This window comes from Electrophorus electricus, chromosome 1 (genome assembly GCF_041902795.1).
Source record: "Electrophorus electricus isolate QZ-2024a chromosome 1, ASM4190279v1, whole genome shotgun sequence".
Lineage (NCBI taxonomy): Eukaryota > Metazoa > Chordata > Actinopteri > Gymnotiformes > Gymnotidae > Electrophorus > Electrophorus electricus.
The window spans coordinates 33797793-33817968 of NC_137497.1; the positions used below are offsets into that span (position 1 = coordinate 33797793).

Sequence of the window (20176 nt, forward strand, 5' to 3'; positions counted from 1 at the left end):
AAGTCTATGGGCTGGGCCCAATTAATTTTCCCAATTTTTAAACGCTTGCATTCTCTAGCTTGTAATACACAGTACTGTACAAATGTATTGTGTTTAAAGCTTGTTGCCTTCTGTAGCAGTATTTATTTCAACTAAGGAATTTAATTACTCAGGGCCACAGAACAATTAGCAAAGCTTAAAAAGCAGACCTTAAAAGATCTATGGAAATTATATGGAATAAACATCTGCAATAAAAAAGGACATTAAAGACAAACAAACATTTATATGGGACTATAAATTAGTCAAGGAGTCAATAAAGTGAAGCTAAAATGGGTTGATGTGATCCCTTTTCTTTGCACCTGAAAGAAGAGCTACAGCACAAGAAACTAGCTGTGTAAGCGAGGACTGGCTAATCACAATGTACAGTATGTTGCAATAATCATGGATAACCTTTTTTTTCCACAGCTTGTGTTAAGGAATGATTTGATTTTTGTGAGTGCTCTCAGCTGTAAGAAACTGATTTTGATGACTGCACTAATCGGCTTGTCAATGTTTAATTCAATTCTAAACCAAGAGTCCTTATATAGGGTCTTACCTAGGATATAAAGTAACCTACATTTCCTATAAAACCTTTTATTAACTAAAATAACCTGTCTTTCCCTCATTCAATTGCAGAAGGCTTTTGCCATCCAGTATTTAACCTGCACTACAGCCCAGGAAGGAATTTTTCCAATTTTAATATCATGTTGTCCTTAAGTGAGTATGGTTCTCAAACCATCGATAGGATGAAACTGCACAGATTCTGTCTCTGGTGGTTGTTTCCTCCTTTAAAGGCTGAATATGTGCTGTTATTTTGTGAATGTGATATGCAAAATGCCTGTGTGGCAAAGTTGTTAGGTACCTTTCAAGAAATCCTCCAAAAATTAAGACAAAATCTACTGTACATTTATTTCAATAAATACAAAACAGTAAATGTCTGGTCTGTTTCTATGAACATTAAGAATGGTTTTATAATGACACAATATACATAAATAATGTACCACAGTACATCCCATGCATCATGTTTTCTTAATATACATGTGGAACGCTCAATTTCTCAATGTGTGGAATCGCATTTATTCGTTTTTTTATTATCTGGGTACAGATACCTGATCAGAGAGGAGTGTCATGTATGTCATATGTATGTGACACGTCATCCACATGAATCTGTTATTTTACCTAATGGAATAGGTCCATGGATATGCACCTGCATATAAGTTTATGTTATTATTGTCATTCCGCACCTGGTATTATATAATATATGTAAAGTAGATATCAACGCACCCCCATTAACAGCTACCTCTCTAGTTTAGTGTCCAGTTCTTAGTAATTGTTTAATCGGTTGTATGCAAATTTGACATTGAAAGTTTGACGTCTGTTTAGACATTTTTCGAAGGAGGATAACAACGATTCCATTTATTAATGAATTTAATGCATTTGGTGCCTACATTTGCAGATATCGAATTTATCTATTAAACGGTGTGATCACGCCTATAGTTACATATTCCCAATTTTAAAATCACTCCACTTCTAATTGAATAGTGCAGCCCTGACGTAATTTCTTGCGATGTGATCGCCTCCATTACAGGAAAAACACCAGGAACGGGGAAGTCAAAACACTAACCTAGCTACATTTAGGTGTGTATACATTCTTTGTCTTCCATGAACAATTTAACTAAATTCCATAATCGAGTCTTGCTCCAAAATGCATAAATGTTTGAAGGTTTGTCTATTTAGCCAGCTAGATGAGTGGTTGTAATGATTCCTTTTCTTGTTAGCTTAGCTAGCTGGCTAGGAGACTATAATGTGTTTTCTTGTTGGCTACAGGTATGAGTGACACTTGCTAGCTAACGCTAGGTAAAGGGTAGCTAGCATGCCGTAGCCAGCTTTATCCGATAGTTGTAACGTTTCTACAAGTTGTCTGTAGAGTCCTAGCTAACTAACAGCGCTCTCAGAGATAGTGCTAGTTATCGCTAGCTAGATAACTACACAGTTATAATTCTAGCTAGGCTAGCTAACTATTTGGCTGTGTAGCGTGTAGCTAAAAGTCAAATTCCAAAATTATTTATATTTAAGACACGCGCAGATTGTTTTACAGATTTCACAAGAAACCTAAACTAGCTGAGTTATATAACTAAATTCGCGCTTCTCCGCCGTGGTAGGTTATATAGTTAGATAACTCGCCATTGGTGTTTTGCAGCGATGTTTAAATGCCAGTCGTCTGCTGTCATGGAGTCTCTTATTGAATCTGTCATTGGTGGGCATATAAACCTAGTCTAGTAGGTAGGCAGTAACTGATATCTCTTAAGTCAGTTGACTCATTAAATTTAATATTTGCTAAGTAACAAAGGCTACTCTGAGTTCAGTTGTCTTCTGTGAGCTGCAAAGTTTCTGTGTAGTCTTTTGAGAGAATACACACACAACCATCAGTATCACCAAATGCATTGTTTTGAGTTAGCCATGTTGTTTTCTCTCTGACAGGTTGAAAAGAGACATTCTCCCAAATGCGTATCTGAAGACTCCTGTAATGTTTGACATAGAGACTAGAATCGACTACTGTTGGGAGGGAACCAAAATGGATATTTTTAATTTTGCTTCTGGCCAGTCACTTTCATGAATCAAAGTTTGGGAAGACAGGTTTCCCCTCTTGCACAGGGACAGGGTAGCCTGTGCCAAGGCTTTGCTCGCTCCCGCGGCTCTGCTCCCTTAGAATGAAACATGGGCGAAGATGCAGCCAACTGCCCCGTCACACTTATCATCCGGTCACCCAACCAGAGATACGATGACCAGACTATCAACTGCTTTTTGAACTGGACAGTGGAGAAACTGAAGAAACACATCTCTAATGTGTATCCAAGCAAGCCGGTGAGTTGAGCTGGTTTGTTGAGAGACTTTTTTAAAATTTTAAATAGAACACATTTATAGACATGCGTAGAGGTTAAGTTATGCCATCTTTATGACATGCGTAGAGGTTAAGTTATGCCTATGCCATTCCATGATGGAGGATTTAGTTGGATTATGTGCTTTGTTCTAAGGAACTGTGGCTTGTTTCAGATCCACTGTCATGCGTATCCTGTAACCAAAGTAATTGGCAGGTCGCTATGGTTTACATGTGAAAACAATGGTTAGGCTTAAAAGCAAAGCAGAAGTTTAAACCCCAGCTGAGTAAATTGGCACTTCTGTATTCTTCAGAAGCCCCACTGTTATTTAAGAAACACTTGGAGAAATGGACCAGTTGTAAATTTCTATGGAATAGCATATGTCTCTTATAACACATTCACATCTCAGTAGAACAGGTGCCTAGTTTTAAATTAGTATTTGTTTGTTAGTTGCGGTTCCTCTGAAAGTAAAGTTTTAACTTTTGGCTAATGAGACTTACCTCCTTGATGTCCAAAAAGCTGCATTGTTATGTGAAAAAATAGAACTTGTTTAATCAGCTGTATGTCTTACCACTTCTACGGTTGCTAAGTCCACCAAATTATGTGACAGGAATTGTTGTTTAACTTTGTTAATGTTTGGGGGGAAAAGAGGCTGTATTACTTGCATACAACTGAACATTGATTAGGAAAATGTATTGTAGTTGTCCAAAGATCAGAGGCTTGTCTACTCTGGGAGGCTTCTGCAGGACCATCAGCAGTTAAGGGATGTGCTCAGAAAGGTATGTGCCAATGGGAGCGGGGGGGGGGGGGGGGTGTTTATGTATATTGAATGCTCTTTTAATGCTTTTGTTATGTAAAAGTTCAACAGAGACGCAGCTTGGATTTGGTGTCTGAACTCTGAAACATACTTTCTGCTGATCATCTCCTACAGCAGGATGAGTGTCACATGGTGCACCTGGTGTGTGCGCCTTGCAGCACTTCAGCCTCCCCTGCTTACTCCAGTGATCCTGGCAGCACCCTGCTCAACTCTGATCCCAGTTCTGCTGTGAGTCTGCCCCACCTCTCCACCTACCAGTGCTTTTTTTGTTGTTGAACCCAGATTAACTTTATTCTGATCAAGTAATTGCTGCTTTAAATTCAACAAAAGTCAAACCACAAGGTTAGTTACAGTGGGCTTCACAAAAATGAAATAAATAATGAAAACTGTTTGTACACAATCAAGGTAACACCAAGGTCATGGGTGTTCGATATCATACTGATAAATATGTAAGTTGCTCTGGGTAAATGTGTTGATGCTCATTGTACACATGAGCAAAGTGGGCTGTAAAAATACATAAAACAAATTCTTTATAGATTATGCTTTTGATCTTTCATTCAAGATATTAACAAAAATCTAACCTTTTATTTGAAATCCAGCTGAAAAAACATTTCTACCATGAAATAAATGCTTTTCTCAAGCTTGTGTTTACCATAACTGTTGGAACCCGTAAGTACTCTTATAACTGAATATTCCCATTTATATTTTATATTTTAAAGTTCATTGGAATGATTAGGAACACTTAAATGGTCAGCCATAATGTCTTGTTTCCCTAGGATATAAATTTGAGGTTACCCATGGGCTAAATTCTATTAGTCATCCATCATCTGTAGAGAATACTGCAATAATGTATGACAAAAGGTTGTTGAGTTCCACAAAGGAAATGGCTACAAGAACGTAGTTAAACAGTTGAGAATGCCCATTTTGACTATCAGGGTAATAATTAAGAAATTTAAAGCAATTGGAGTTGTGTGGATGAGGTCATAAGTCTATGCTTACCCCACATACAGTGAGGAGGATGGTGCAATTGGCCAAAGAATCTCCAAAGATCACAGACATAAGTTAGTTCTGGTTAAAATGTCCCAAATAGTTGATTGGGAAGGTTGCCAGGGGAAAACCACTGCAGTCAAAGGCCAACAAACTCGTCCACCTATTATTTTTGAGAAGGTTTCAGTTGGACCGTGTTTTATGGTTAGATGAGACCAAAATAGAGCTATTTGGCAACAAACCAGAGGTGAATTTAGCATAGATACAAATATAGCCATACAGAAAACTACCTCATCCCCGCTGGGAAGTATGGTGGTGGATCTGAGATGTGGGGCTGATTTTCTTCCGAAGGCCCTGGGCAAGTTCTTAGGATACATGGTATTATGGACTTTATAAAGTATCTGCAGACATTAAATTATAACCCAACTGCCACAGCCAGGAATCTTAAACTGGGCATTGGAATGGATCTTCCAGCAAAACAGTGATCCAAAGCACACCACAGAATTGGGTAACTGACCGCAAAATCAATGTCTTGCCATGGGTCGTCTCAGTCCCCTGTCCAAAATCCCAAAGAAAACCTGTGAGATGAGCTGAGGAATAGAGTCCCCAAACATGAACCTCATAATCTGTAGGAAATGGAGAGATTCTGTATGGAGGAACGGTCTCCTATCTCTTGCTATGTGTTCTGTCTCATGAAGTATTATGAAAGACTCAGAGCTATTATCCTTACAGAGAGAAGCTGCACAAAGTGAAGGTGCACCAACAATAGTGGTGCTCATAGATTTGAGAAAGTAATGTCATCATAAGATTTAGATTTTTACTTTCAATCATTGTTTTTCAAATCAAGAATATATTTTTGTTAATATTTTTAAATGAAGGCATTTTGAGATGTTAATATCTGTGGAGGGCATAGTACATAGTGCACCCTCCAGAGGAGGAATATTCCCTGTGTATGATCTGCAAGAGGCTCTGTTAATTGTGAAGCAGAGCAGTGATCTGTCTCTCTTGCTTTTCAGAATGCAGACACTGTTGACCCCTCCCCCTCAGGGGTTTCTGCATCCAGTCAGGACATCCCCAACACCTCCTTCACAGGAAGCTCAGTTGGCCTGCGGCATCGAGGACATCCTACACATGTTCACGATTTAAGCTCTGAGCACCTTGGCACAGTGCAGTGGTATTGTTACACAACCTGTATCCTGTATGGTCATATAGAGTGATTTAGACTTTGTGATGTGTGTTTTTACTATATATGTGTGTGCGTGTGGTTTGTTTCTCAGGTCTGAGGGAACTTCATTGCCTACAATGGCAGCACCCCCTGCTGGTGTCCCAGCACAACCCATGTACACACCTATGCAGATGCTCTGGTGGCAGCAGATGTATGCCCGCCATTATTATATGCAATAGTAAGTCCCTTTCCATGGACAGGAGAGAGGGGTCACATCCATTTCCTCCTTAAGGATAATTCTGGCAATGCTGCCCTGGTCTCAGATGAGTAATGCAAGGTGTATGGTAGACATGCTCACCTAAATATGTAGTTGTTTCAATAAAGTATGTATGTATAAATTAATGCATAAGGTTTTTGACTGAATTGCCTTGGGAATATGAAAGAATAAGGATTTATGGTTGATAGCCAATGTTTGTTTTTCTGTGTTTGTATTTTTCATAATTCCATGGTTCTTTTCTCTCTTTTGTTGTCTCAGTCAAGCAGCGATGGCTGCCTCCCAGGCCTCTGTCATGGCTCCACCCTCCTCTTTCAGTGCGGGTCCTTTATCTGATCCAGCCCCGCCCAATGAACCTGCAGCCCCTATGGGGCCTAACCCTGCCCCAAACCCTGCAGCCGAGGAGCGCCCAGCCAATCGCAACCTGCAGATGAACGCTCAGGGAGGTGCCATGCTTAACGAGGATGAGCTGAACCATGATTGGCTGGATTGGCTGTACACGGTGTCACGTGCTGCTATCCTCCTCAGCATTGTCTACTTTTATTCCTCCTTCGGACGCTTTGTCATGGTGATTGGTGCCATGCTGCTTGTCTACCTGTAAGTGTGGTCAAAGCATTGTGGTACAGTACAGTGGCCACTGACATTCTTTATTTGGGTTGTTTCTTTATGTACTGCTTGCAATTTTGCCATTAGTCTCTGCAGATCAGTCATGCTTTTTGTGACTTCACTGGTGGCAATGTTTAATGTTAGGTAATAAAAATTAAGCGTGTGTGCGCGTGCGCTCGTGTGTATATGTGCATGTCCATTCCAGGCACCAGGCTGGATGGTTTCCATTCAGAGCAGAGGTGCAGAACCCTGCAGCAGGAGAAGGCCCTCCAGCTGAGGCTGAACAGCACCATGACATGCAGGAAATGGTAGGAGGACTACAGCACATTACCTTTGCTCACAGCACACTGTCAGCTGGCTCAGAAGACACTGTCTTTCTCTCTGACTGTCTCATGTAGGAACGTATTATGGATGATGGGATGGAGGAAGAGGATGCTGACAATGGGGAAGGTGGTCCTGAGGATGCAGAGCCCGCCCAGCCAGGATTCCTCGCATCTACCTGGTCCTTCATCAGCACCTTCTTCACCTCACTGGTGCCAGAGGGCCCACACCGCGCTGCCAACTAAACCCCAACAGGCCAGAAAAACAAACACAGTTAAACCGAACACCACTGCCCATTTTCAGCAGATCGTATGAAATGGCACACAGACAAAACAATAAACTTGAAAAGGACATCATAGATAATGTGTGTGCCACGAGCAGTAATGCTGCTTCAGTTTCTTTCCTGTGCCACCTTAGTTCAGTTTTTCATTCTAATCATGAAAAAGATCAAGAAATAAATCAAATTTGTCTTCCCTGTTACATTACAAGAGTTTGAAAGTGTTAGAAGACAACACAAGAAAAACTATATAACTGCTTTAGAAAAACTAAACTATATAACGGCTTTGGTTCTCCATTTCCACAGAGTGTAAATAAATAGTAAATATTTACAGATATGAATATTTGCATCTCATTTAAGTAAGGTGTGTTTTTAAATAAAAAGATGTGGATTAACAGTGTGATAAATGCTTTTTGAGTCCTATGTCAAATAACTGCATTAAATAATATATCCATCAGAGGGTGCTACTGTTCTTTAAAAAGATGTTACGGGAAAAAGTAGTTAATGTTATACAAAAATCATACATGAATACATGAACTGCCTCATTTGAGGTCTTTTCTTAAAAGAAACTTCATTACATGGCTATTTAAATATAAACACAATTTCACACGTGGTTCTTATCAGAAAAAGGAACGTTGCAATCTTGCACCATGTCACCAGAGAGGTTGAGGAAGTGTATTTCTTTATTTTAGCATGCAAAGTAAACAATGGCAAGGCAACAGTGTTATTTCAAGTCACAACTAGCATTTCTGTTCCTGCACAGGATAATGTAAACAGGTTTGGTCAGAGTGCAACATGCTCTTGCCTTAATATAGTTATCAGCGAGTCCAAAACTAAAGAACGCTGTCCACGTCACTGTCCAATCAGCAGTATGTACTTATTAGCTCTTTGACCTGATGTACAGAGAAGAAGGGAATTTGGTGCAGGCTACACTTCAGAGCCTCCCAAAGCCTCTAATCAAATGAAGATAGATTTTGTTTAGTTCATTGTAACAACACAATTAATTATGCATGAGGGAGACATTACGGGCCTCTCATTTCATCTGAGCTCCTTCTCTAAGTAACTGGCCAAATCAGGTTAGAGTCCCTTTACTCAAGGTTGGACAGCTCTTATCAGGAGTCCAGCTCTCTTGAAGACAATGATTTGAATCCTCATTAGAAACTTAGAGGCTCTGTGTCAGACCTTGTTTCTCTGACTTTTTGCAGGTTCTTTGAGCAGCACTTAAAGGGACAGTTCATTTGAACACTAACGTGGCTAAAAAGTAATGAATGACATTCTGTGCCATGGCTCCTAAATTTTGGAATTCACTACCTCAGTCTCCATATCTGCTCTCCTATTTCATTTCTCAGAACTTTAAAACTTTCCATTTAATTATTCTTCTCCATCATCTCTCTAACTCTGTCTTCATTTTAGTATGTGGTTTTTTTTAAACATACTTTGAAAAGCGACCTTGGGAATCAGAAAAGCACAAAATAAATAAAACTGAATGAGAATGAAGACGGTATTGATGATAATCAACACGAATCAACGTTTTGTTTGCATAAAGCTAAATGGTCCCTGAAAGCAGCCTATGATCATTGTGATTGTATGACATGGACTAAATATTCCTTTAAACATATAAGTAGACTTAGAAAGAACCACATTAGAATTCACATCTAATAAATCCCATTTAAACTCTAATTGTAATTAATCTTTCATTCTCCTTTTTAAATTGAGAAAGATGGTTTATGCAGTTCAAGGCATAATGATACAGGATATACACCCAGCATTTCTACCATAAATCCAGATCAGCTGGAGTTCCTTGTCATGGTTTTACTGATTAACTCATAAACACTGATAGACAGGGGTGTGGGATGAGCTTCACTCAGCAGGTCATTTCCTATTGCTGCCTTGGACATTGTCACACGCCCTTGGCACAGGCCGACGTCCGCCGTTTCATATGATCGCCACTTTACAAAGAGAGAGAGATGCAAAACCGATGGAGCTGATCCTGAATTCAGCCAGCACTCCATACTGTGTAAATTACACTGTTCCTCTGTAAAATGGACTCGCTGGCGATATGTTTCTTTCAATTTATTTGGCCATACCTCACTGACGCATCCCTGCCCTTGTCCTAATCCAATCACCCTCCAACTGCATGGTATTTATTTGTTTATTTATTTATTTTCAAAGGATGTAACTGATGTTTATCGGAGGGCAGAAGAGCTCCCTTCTTCCTGGTGAAACGGTGACTAACGTCCTGCTATCGATCTGCTAGTGTGTCAGTTAGCACTGATGGCTGTGCCAAAGAAAGCACAGCTGGACACATGATAAGAATTCTACTGCAGTGTGCTCCTAAACCCCCACACCCCCACCCAAGACTTGTCTCACGATTCCTATAGGCCACTTTCCTAATAGAACGAATGATATGTAATGAATAAAAATAGTGCTGGCCATGCCTATGGTTTCCAGGTGAAGGCTAGGGCGTCACAGCTAAGCTTTAGGACGTTGGTTTACCTGTGTTGGGCAGACTACTACAGGTATGTCCACTCATAGAGACTGTGTTCTCACACTCATACCGTGGCAGCAGGCAGCTCATGCACAACACACATATTAATGAGAAGCACGTTATTCAGTCGTAATTGCACATATAGTGCATACAGTATCGTGGTATATTCTGAATTTGTTATGGTATGCTGTTATATGCCAGCATAACTAGTGTAGCGTACTACAATGCATAAGCACGTTTGTGTGGATAGAGAAGTTGGGTTCTACTGTAGAGGTACCAAATAAATAAATAAATAAAAATACTTAAGCATGTAAGACTGCTGACGAGAGTGAAACATACAGAGTGTGTGAGGATTACAAAGATGCAAGTGCAGTATCTTATGAGTCAAAATTGAAGTATTGAAATTGAATAATATCTTAACACACTTTAAATAATACATTATATAATTAAAAATGAGATTTAAAAATATGTTCCACATTTGTTCAAATGCATTTATGTTTTTACACAACTGTCCGTAATATAGTTTAAAATGTAATTTAAAACATTTTTGTGCACATTACCTCCTTTTTTGGGATCTTATGCATTAATGAAATGAAACATTGCAAGTGTGCTGCTGAATTTTATCCAAACATGAAGCAGTATAGACCTTGGGGTTAGTGTGGGTTTGAATCCCAGCTGTGGCAAATGCCTCTGGGTTTGAAGGTTTTCTTTATGAGAACAGAACAGCATGGCCCATTTTCCCTGCAATCCAGCAGGGTGTCTGCACAAGCTTTATTTCCTCTTGATTATTTTTCTGACTGAAAAAAATATTTCCCAATTTAATAATAACTGTAAAGTGTTACCGCTGAAGTTCCACAGTCGGAGGGAAAATCACTCCAAACGTGATGTAATTCCAAGCTGGCCTCGAGGGAATTGCACTGGCCGTGTCTGGTCTGCGCCTGCTGCTCCTGGGCCACTTTAAGCAGTAGTACTTGTAGAAAATTTGCTATACAAATCACATTTAGGCCAGAGAGTATACATTAACACCTCAAAGTAATATGAATTAAATAAATAAAATAATAACTAAAATAAGTTGCCAATTATATGTTTGTTTATCTTTCTATTTAATTATACAAATAATTATAAATTAAAATTATACATTTAATTAAAAAATTTAATTTCAAGTAAGGGAAAGTAATTTTGCAAATTAGAATAAGATTTAAAAATACATACATATTTAATTCATATAGACAATCCTATACATCATCTACATTAGTTTGTAATTAGAAACTATTTATAAATAGTAATCTACTGTATTTTATTAATGCATCTAATGTTCATTATAGCTGCATGTGGAGGTTTGTTCTCATGATGGTCTTGTATTGAAGACCCTGCTAGAGTGCAGACGCCTGTGGCTTACATGAACAGCAGTAAATCACACTCATCACATCCGTTTGGTGTGATATATATATTTCTCCTTTAATGTTACATTAAGCCATATCTTTTTTGCAGAGCTGAATTTGCTGAAATAAATATATTGCACTTTAAAAAAAATCATCCAAACAAAATGTTGCCATAGGGTTAAAATACATTGGGGGGGGGGGGGGGGGGAATACACACAAAAAATCAAAACCCAACCAAAAAGAGAGGAAAAAGGTAAATCACAGCTAATCATTTTTCATGTCATAATACGTGTGCATACAATCCATTTTGATTCACATGGAATGGGTCTTGTTTATGCACAAGAGACCAGGCTGTGATTGCTGGGCTCAGGCTTTATGTTTCAGTGTTGAGGTGGCCGAGAGGATCCATGGTGTGTTGGGAGCTTTGGCATCCATTCAGTGTGCAGAATTTAAAGCACCACTCAACACTATGGCCAAGGCATCCAGCATTCTCAGATGACAGACGGAGCTGCTGGGTCTCGTCTTCATGTTAGTTTGGTGGTTGTTTTCTACTATGCAGAGTCAGAGCAGATGCTGTAAAATTGACATGCAAGAAAGTGTGCCGTTGTCATTCCCACCACGTTACAGTTCACCAACTCCGTCGCGATCACATGGTCTCCACAGAGCTCACATGACATGCTCTCCTCCAGTATGCCTATTATGGAGTGCACTCTTGCTCTGTGATTTGGTTACGGGATGCTGATGAATTGGTGTTGGTGTGACGGTACTAACAGGGTCAGTTTAGCCATGAATCACCAAATCCCCCTCCACGGGGTAAAGACCTGGCAGCTCATTACTTACAGGTGAGAACTCCTTCCAGGCTGCCTGTTGACAAGGAGACCCGCGGCAGCTATACATCATGCCCATGGTACTGGAGAAGGGGGCGTGTTAGAGCTTCCAGCACCCTGTGCAAATCTCATTTAAATGTCACACATTCAATGCCGCACCCCCAATTTGAAAAAAAAAACCGCAACCCGTTTAAGGAGTGCAGAGTGAAAGCTCATTCTGTAGAGCAGTTCTCATTGCCCAATGCTGATTCTATAATGGCATTTTAATTTCAAAATCCAGTTGATTATGTACTTAAAAAAACATGTTTAAAATGATCTAATCCCTCTGAATTAAGAGTACTTTCCTATTAGTGTTATATAGTTTAAGTTATGATTGCAGTGTAAATTGGAAGCCTGCTTCCAGCACAGTGGCAATTAAGACAAGCTTCTTCTCTGCTGTCTTTCAGATTGAGCTAAACAACTGTTATACTGGCCAGAGGGTTAGCCAGTATTTAACAACCACAACAGAACAGATCTAGCACAACAATTGAGTACTGCTGTTTTGCTAGCTATGATATTAAAGTCACCTCGTTTAGCTTGGCTGCTTCACACTTTACACGTAAGAGGATGCTTATTAGAGCAGAGCGATGGCATTGTCAGTCAGGCTGGGATTGATATTCTGATGCACAGACAGCGTTTGATCTCAGTTACCTCCTATTCAATACAATAACGTCCAGACAATATAGCGCCCTCTGGTGTCTGAGGTTCGGAGAGGAAGACGGTGCTGCATTCCGGTGTTCAAATCACCAGCGATATCCTCTAGGAACAGGGCTGCAATAGTCATCGCCGACAGTCTGTGCCATGCTAAGTGGGTTGTGGTTACCCCTTGCTTGGTTATGTTCCTCTCATAAAGATCAGGAAAATGAATCAGGAGCAGAGAGGATAGATGCACAGGTGAACACAGCTCTGTAGTGTCCCTGTAACAGAGTCCGTCACCAACATCATGCTTGAGATTGCTGGTTTACATTTGCAACTTTGATCTTGTGTCCACTTTTTATTATTTTTTTACATTTTTTTTTTCCTCCGGTAATTGGCAGCAATCAAGAGCACCTCCGGATCGTTGAACAGTATAATGTAAGTCTTTATTATTTACATGTGGACAAAAGGGTTTCTTCCTCAAACATAAGAAGATAAAGAGATGGCTGGGACTGTGTGTGTGTGTGTGTGTGTGTGTGTGTGTGTGTGTGTGTGTGTGTGTGTGTGTGTGTGTGTGTGTGTATGTGTGTGTTTGTGTGTGTGTGTCTGAAAGAAACAGCGTGTTCGCATGAATATTTGTTGCGTGTCTGCATATGCTCACAGCACTGTAGATTTCATTACATTGCCATCTTGTGTTGGAATCATACGAAGGGAGTCATGACGGTGGAGGAGTGTCGCAGGCCCTGGATGGCGGCATAGGGACCCTGCTGGAAGTAGTGGTGGTAGCGTGGCATGTGGAAAGAGGGGAAGGTGGGGCCAGTGCCCTGCATGGATCCTGCTAGGGCCGAGGGGGCCAGTGGCACACCCAACCGCCCATAGGGGGGCAGAGAGCCCTGGATGGGGTGGGCCAAGGGGCTTGCCAGCGTGCTACTGCTGCTGCCAATGGCTGACAGAGACTGGGGGTGCTGGAACCCTGAGAACCCTGAGGTAGTGGTGACCCAGGAGCTCAGCGAGAGGTTGTCTGAAGCTGTGAATGCAGAGCCTAGAAAGAAATGGGAAATGGAGACTTGCATTTAGCCTTAGGCATCACACAGATTCCTGTCAGAAGAGGGTGTGGTTTGTGGTGCGTTCTGTAGGATGTGGTAGGAAAGCGTTGGGCCTCACTGCTGTCTCAGTGCTATCTGTAGTATTTGGTGTTTTGCTGTCTCAGTGGGATGTGAAGTGTGTGGTATGTGGTGTGGTGGTACTGGGCTCCTCACCCCTGCTATGTGTTGAGTGGCCTTCCTCACCCAGAGACTCCTCCTCCCCCGAGTACGTCCGAATGGGGGAACGCGCATATGAGTGCTTATGGATTAGATTCTCAACACTTTCCCTGCAGTAAAATCAAAAGAGTTTCCTAAAGTCTCTCTGCATGTGTGTGTTTATATATATATATATATATATATATATATATATATATATATATATATATATATATATATATATATATATATATATATATATATATATATATATTATATATATATTATATATATATATATATATATATATATATATATATATATAAAAACCTCTATATATAAACCTCTGCAGCCAACACATAGGAGTGCGTATATATATATATATATATATATATATATATATTCATTCATTCTTCTGTTCTGATGGGTGTAATGAGAATTAGCATTTTCAAACACAAGCTTGTCATTATCAAATCAAAGCACCACTGAGGTGGGAAGTGCATATTTCTGCCAATCACAGTGATTCGCACCAGTCAGATTCAACCCACTCCACAGTGAAATTGTGCTGGATCCAGCATTCCTTGCAGACCTCATAGAGGTTTCTGAAAACACAATTGTAAAAGCAGAAGGAACTCAGTGGCCCTGTGCGTTTAAGCTTTTAGTCAACATATTTACGCAGCTACCCAGTCATAATGCCCGGTAATGGTACACATCCCTAAAAATCTCCCAGTATGCTTTGATGTATTTAACCCGGCCTAACACGCAGGCGTGTGTGAACACACAGTGGGTGCATATAGAGCAGCGTGTCTGCTGGGTCTGCGGTAAGTGCATTAGCCTGTGTTAGACTGGCCTTCTCAGACAGGCCGGGATGGGAGAAGAGTGGTCTGAATCACAAGAGCCATGCGTCCGCATTACACTCCCAATTTAGTTAGGGAAGTGCAATATCTGTCAGCGGCGCAATACAAATCTGTGTGTTTTTATCTGTGCGGTTGCACGCGTACAGGGGCTTCGCAGCGCTGCAACGTGGGTGGCTGGCTTCAATCACTCACCGGCCCCAATCGAATTATGCTGTGTTTTAGTGCACTGCCTGACTCCAGACTAATGCGATTTCTGCAGCTCCCTGAAGATCAATTGATCAGATCTAATTCACAGCCCTTCCAAAGAGAGAGACAGAGAGAGGGAGAAGGGAAGGGAGAGAGGGAGGAACGAGATGTGTTTTTGTTTGTCTGGGGTTTTTTCTGGCAGTCATCCTTTGACTTTAGGTTGTCAGGTCGGAAGGGAAATTGCTTGTTTGTTGGGGTTATTTGAATGTTGATATAGGCATAACTGGAAATGGCCATTTAAAGACTGACCTTTTGTCAGATCTAATGAGATTCTCAGCTGTTTTGTCTATGTTTGCCAGGCCAAAAGATAGAACCCTGTGTTTTGATTACAGCAGTAAATCTAGACATGATTGAATTATTTGTTATTGTAAGAATTCGCAAGAGCTATAAAGACAAAATAGGTAGCAGATATGAATAATCATTGTTCATCCAACCATAGAGGGGAAAGGACCTGTGACTGCGTCACTGGAGTGTTTCCTCCAACCATCGCAAATAAACACACGGTGGAGTTTATGAAAATCAAGTACTGTTGCGCATCATAGCTTTTTCAGTACCTCTCAATGTCTGTGAGTCTGGACGAGTCTCTGAAGCCCTTAGCAAAGGGGTTACTGTCGATCTTCAGTTTGGTAATCTGCAACACCACGGGAGGACAACATTAGTCTCATTCTTTCTATCCCTCTCTGTCTCATCCTCCCTCTTCTAGTAATCTTTTCAGACTAAACACCAGACCGAGACTCCGCCATTTCTGTACTAACGCTGTCTCCCACGAATCATCTAGAGCCAAATTTACAAAAGGGACATGAGATTATTTATGAGGAAACACAACTGCTATAAACTAACAATAGATACTTAAGCTAAGGGACCTTTTAAATCGCATGAATCCCTTCTTATCAGAAACAGCCTAGATGTAAAGATGTGCTTGAGCGGCAGCTGCCCCACTTACGAGCTGGTTCTGGTAGGCTGTAACCGCGGTGAACACTGTTTCAGTGAAGACGAAAGTGCGAAACTCCTCGGACTTCAGGTTGAGTAGCGAGGCCGTGTGGTCTTTCTTCTTGATTATGTGGACTCGAGGCTGGTACTTGTGCATTGAGTTGAGAATTATCTGTTGGGTGAAACAGAGACGCAGTGCTTACTAAACGTGAATTTAAGACCGACCATACTAACAAACTATAATCTGTAGCTAAAGGCATATATTCAGTAGAATTATTCTAATGTTTTTATTTTCTCACCAGGCTATCTTTTAGAGATTGAAATAAAAAGTTCACCAATTACCATTAGCGTAACATTTTTTTCAAAGAAGTTCTAAATTTAATAAGGGCAGGCACAACGTACTTTACAAGTTTTTAAGCAATATATTTGTTTTTATTTGGGCTATATATTTTAGAGTAACCTATATTTTATGTTAATTAAACGCCATGTTTAGCTGATACTACGATTAGAGCGACAAACAGAATCATTAAAAGAGTTTAATCGTAAAAATTGGAATTTAAGCAGTCTTCTTTATTTATAACAGGTAAATGTCAGCGTTCGTTGTTCTTATTAATACATATTTTAAATATATTTCGGAATTCCACAGAATTATGATCTTTAACACTAAATGTACGCATTTTACGAAGAGAACATGGAGTCCATTTTCACTTTGAATATTTGCAGAATATTTAAATATTTACTGAGCGAATTTCGATGTAATATTTTGTGACTTGCTTATACAATGAAAACCCAGTTAGAGGGAAAACAAAACCATTGTCGTACGTGTCCATGCTGGTCCAATTCGTTGTTAGTAAGCTTTACTTTCTCGAAGGAAACCATTTGCTTCAGCAATTGTTCTCCAGTAAATGGCGAGTCAGGGTGGACATACAGTCTGCAGCATAAAACGATCAAATCAAATCAGTGAATGACAGTTAAGATGTAGTGCACATTGTATGTTTAACAATATTTACATTTGATCCCATAACCTACAGTTGGACTCCATATTAAGGTGTACTGTACTCAAAATGTACTGTAAAAATGACATCAAAAAGTGCCCAGGTGAAGGTACCAAGAAAGAATGATAAAACCCCGCTCCATCTGAACTGTGAATTGTATACACTCGCATTCATCCATGGCCGAACAAGCTAACAACCGCTGATCAAGGCTGAAACATCCCCTCCCCACCACACAAACACACACGGACACGCGCATATAGTGTGCATCACGAACCTTGCAGGCAAAGGAGGGTCTGCCTTCCCTGCTACAAGCCAGGAGGATCTGTGGTAAGCATAACGATATCTCTTGTTGTCCACAGGAACAATATCCATTAGTACTATGTATTTGGCGTCGGGGTCCACCCCGGAAAATGACACGCGGATGGTAGGAAACATTCTTCTGTTGACAGAAATGATTTGTGTCAAAGAATAAATCTTAACCAAATCTAACACAAAACTAAATGAAATGCATAAATCATTTGCTCATAAATTGCTAGTTTAAATTAATGTTCCATTTATTCTAAAATACAAGCTGTCCTCGGCTTAAAACAAGCAGTCCTACTGATGGTGTATTGTTCATATTCGGATAGATTCCGATTTTAAAAAACGACGAATCTTGATCACTGTTATGAATACGACATAATTTTCGTATTTCTTCGAAATAAGCAGTTCTAAATAATGACATACGTAAGATTAATAAAATCTATACGTATCCTACTTTTAAATCCCGAACGTAAATAAGACAAAAATAAAAAATAAAAAACGAAAGAAAAAGCTCAAATAAAAGGCAGTAAGCGAGAAAAAAATAAAAAATAAAGAGAACTCCTTACCTTCCAGATTTTGTAATGATCATTTCCGTGCCAAGCTCGTGAAACTTGTCCCAGAGCTCTTTGGTTTCCAGACTGCTGGAGATTTTGGCCATCTCCTCGCTGGGTACTCCGGGCGTGGTGGGGATCAGAGGTTCCGTGCACACCGCAGGCGCGCCGCTGCTGAACTCTCCGTGTGTCTCCAGGGAAGGCAAGTCACCCAAACTCTGGTTGCATGACGATTTCTCTACAAATTGTTCTTAGATTCAGAGAAAATGACAGACAATTCAAAACACATTACTTTTCAAATTATAAGATGCTTTTAATATACCAGGGGGAAAAAAAATTAATCTAAAATCCCCAAAAGAAGAAAAAACTTAAAGGACTATCTTAAAGGTGGTTTTCTCTACTCGTTTAAATGAACAACCTTCATATCTACTATTACTATCCTAAGAATTAGTCTATTTTGTTAGGCTATTCTTCATTACAATTTTAATTAGCACTAGATATTTGCATTGTACTTCCACACCATTAACCATATAATGAAACATCCCAATGAAATCGTTATTATACTTTTTTTAGAGAATAATTGAATTTCAAAAGATTTCTGACGAATACAGTCTGACATTATTACATTGTTGAACTGACCGTAACGAAATGTTACGAAAAGAAACGGTACAGATACTAGGACTAACCGATATAGAATAATTAGATATAGATATTAAGTTGAACAAAATCGTCCGTCATTCCTATTCTTTTAAGCCTGACAATTAATCGAAATAATGCAATGCTCAAAAATTGTAACGATTTTGATATAATTGGGGATTCATTTTCTTTGTACACGAGACCGTTTAGGCCTAAATAGTAAATTTCAGTTAGTGCTGTACGACCCCTAACCCACTTGAATAATTCCGCAGGATTATTCTTGTTTTTAGTCAAATCTAGAGTCTTGATAATAAAACCATAATAAAACCAAATATATAGGCCTATATTATTACACAATAAACATATTGCACACTATACGACATAAAATATACGACACCAGTGACGTTTATGTGTAGAATATTTGATTCTAGTCCACAGATACACACAAGACTACGATTACCAATTATTGTAAGATACATAGCACCAGGTTCACAAATCACTTGCGAAAATGAAGTGGTCTTCCAGATTTACATCTTTTATATCTTTCAACCTTTTTGCTCAATTTTGTTGCATAAAAAGCTCCCAAAGAAGAAAATAATGGCCATATTCAAGTCTTTATATCAAGTTTTCAATCCACACTAAGGTCGCATAATGCATAATTAAACAAACAACACGCTATACAGAGTAAGAGTGCGTAGTTTTTTTGTATTACTTTATACCACAGTGCTATCATTGCAGACTTACACCCTACGTTTTGATGTCAAAGACGAGGTCAAAGACGAGTACAGACGTGCATCCCTGCGCTTACCCAGCGGTTTGATGGTGTTCTCTTCTGTTTCCTTGTCCTTTGTTTTCCCACTTGACATTAGGGCAGCTATCGAAAACGCATTCGCCCTTGATGAGAGCTGGGGCTTCGGAGAAGAAGTATACTCCATGGCAAGCTGTTCAAATGATCTCTTACTAGTCCTTTGTCCGTCAAAACTACAACCCAAGACGTGCTTTTCCTTGTCTTCTTGATGGTTTTAGGTAGAACCAACGGTCTTGTTACCACACTACTGTCTATTACAAGCTTTGTCTTGTCTCCACAACTGATGTAACATTTTGCTCATGTTCCATTTACTCTTAGCTGCTTGGTCAATGACAGTGTCTTCATTGTAAGCGCCAGACACTTGCATTCTCCTTAACTTCAGAAGACCCTCCGTCGACGATGGCGACGACCAATGGCTGTGTTGCAATTACGTCACTGGACCGACATCACTGCCCACTGTAAAGTCTTTTAAAAACGTTTCCTGCGTGAACTCAAGAAATCCGTCAAAAAGCAAGGACAATTAATCTGAATTTCACACTTTATATCTGTCCGCACAGCTTATTTTCTCTATTTAAAAATACATATCTGCGAGAAATAATTGTTTCTGAAAAATTTTATATTCGAAATATTATTCTCGAAATATATACATGAATATGGAAAATAATTTAAATAATGTCCTCTTATTTTATTCGAGTTAAGGTGAGGGTTATTTTTCTTTATTTTTCTTGTACACACGAAGCTATGCAGTAGAATCATCGAGAGTCAACTCTGAGTTCTCATCTGAGCCTAACTGGGTCTGTGCGAGCGCAACAGTTTCGCTTCATAAAGCAGGCGATTTTATATATTTACATGTTTGTTCTAAAACAATCCAATATCTGTATGCACACATTTGT

General features: G+C 39.7%; 2 protein-coding genes across 6 annotated transcripts; one reads left to right on the forward strand and one right to left on the reverse strand.

Moving 5' to 3' along the window:
- Positions 1–1547: 1547 nt before the first annotated feature.
- herpud2 (HERPUD family member 2) lies at positions 1548–7751 on the forward strand. The gene is made up of 9 exons (XM_027005405.3): positions 1548–1656; positions 2500–2883; positions 3599–3676; positions 3829–3942; positions 5718–5875; positions 5979–6104; positions 6402–6737; positions 6952–7054; positions 7145–7751. Exons 2-9 carry the CDS (start codon positions 2737–2739, stop codon positions 7310–7312), a joined length of 1230 nt encoding a protein of 409 aa, XP_026861206.2. The 5' UTR covers positions 1548–1656; positions 2500–2736; the 3' UTR covers positions 7313–7751.
- A 3513-nt stretch (positions 7752–11264) lies between these two features.
- tbx20 (T-box transcription factor 20) lies at positions 11265–19874 on the reverse strand. Of its 5 annotated transcripts, XM_027005265.3 has the most exons (9): positions 19284–19874; positions 17855–18089; positions 17260–17424; positions 16813–16921; positions 16004–16162; positions 15615–15691; positions 14488–14559; positions 13976–14088; positions 11265–13758 (listed from the first exon to the last, which is right to left on the reverse strand). In XM_027005265.3, exons 1-9 carry the CDS (start codon positions 19408–19410, stop codon positions 13418–13420), a joined length of 1398 nt encoding a protein of 465 aa, XP_026861066.1. In that variant the 5' UTR covers positions 19411–19874; the 3' UTR covers positions 11265–13417. The 5 variants fall into 5 exon arrangements, with proteins under 5 accessions (XP_026861066.1, XP_026861067.1, XP_026861068.1 ...); XM_027005266.3 differs by lacking the exon at positions 14488–14559 and having other exon boundaries at positions 13976–14091; positions 19284–19871; XM_027005267.3 differs by lacking the exon at positions 14488–14559 and having other exon boundaries at positions 19284–19870.
- Positions 19875–20176: the final 302 nt, after the last annotated feature.

Bases quoted from the DNA above. Each gene is read 5' to 3' on its own strand.
- tbx20 (XM_027005265.3), bottom strand. From the start codon at position 19,410: ATGGAGTATACTTCTTCTCCGAAGCCCCAGCTCTCATCAAGGGCGAAT. The intron at 17,425-17,854 runs GTAAGGAGTTCT...TTCTGTCAACAG, and splicing joins ATCATTACAAAATCTGGAAG to AAGAATGTTTCCTACCATCC. The intron at 15,692-16,003 runs GTAAGTGGGGCA...GTGGTGTTGCAG, and splicing joins CAGCCTACCAGAACCAGCTC to ATTACCAAACTGAAGATCGA.
- herpud2 (XM_027005405.3), top strand. From the start codon at position 2,737: ATGGGCGAAGATGCAGCCAACTGCCCCGTCACACTTATCATCCGGTCA. The intron at 3,677-3,828 runs GTATGTGCCAAT...CATCTCCTACAG, and splicing joins TAAGGGATGTGCTCAGAAAG to CAGGATGAGTGTCACATGGT. The intron at 5,876-5,978 runs GTATTGTTACAC...TTTGTTTCTCAG, and splicing joins CACCTTGGCACAGTGCAGTG to GTCTGAGGGAACTTCATTGC.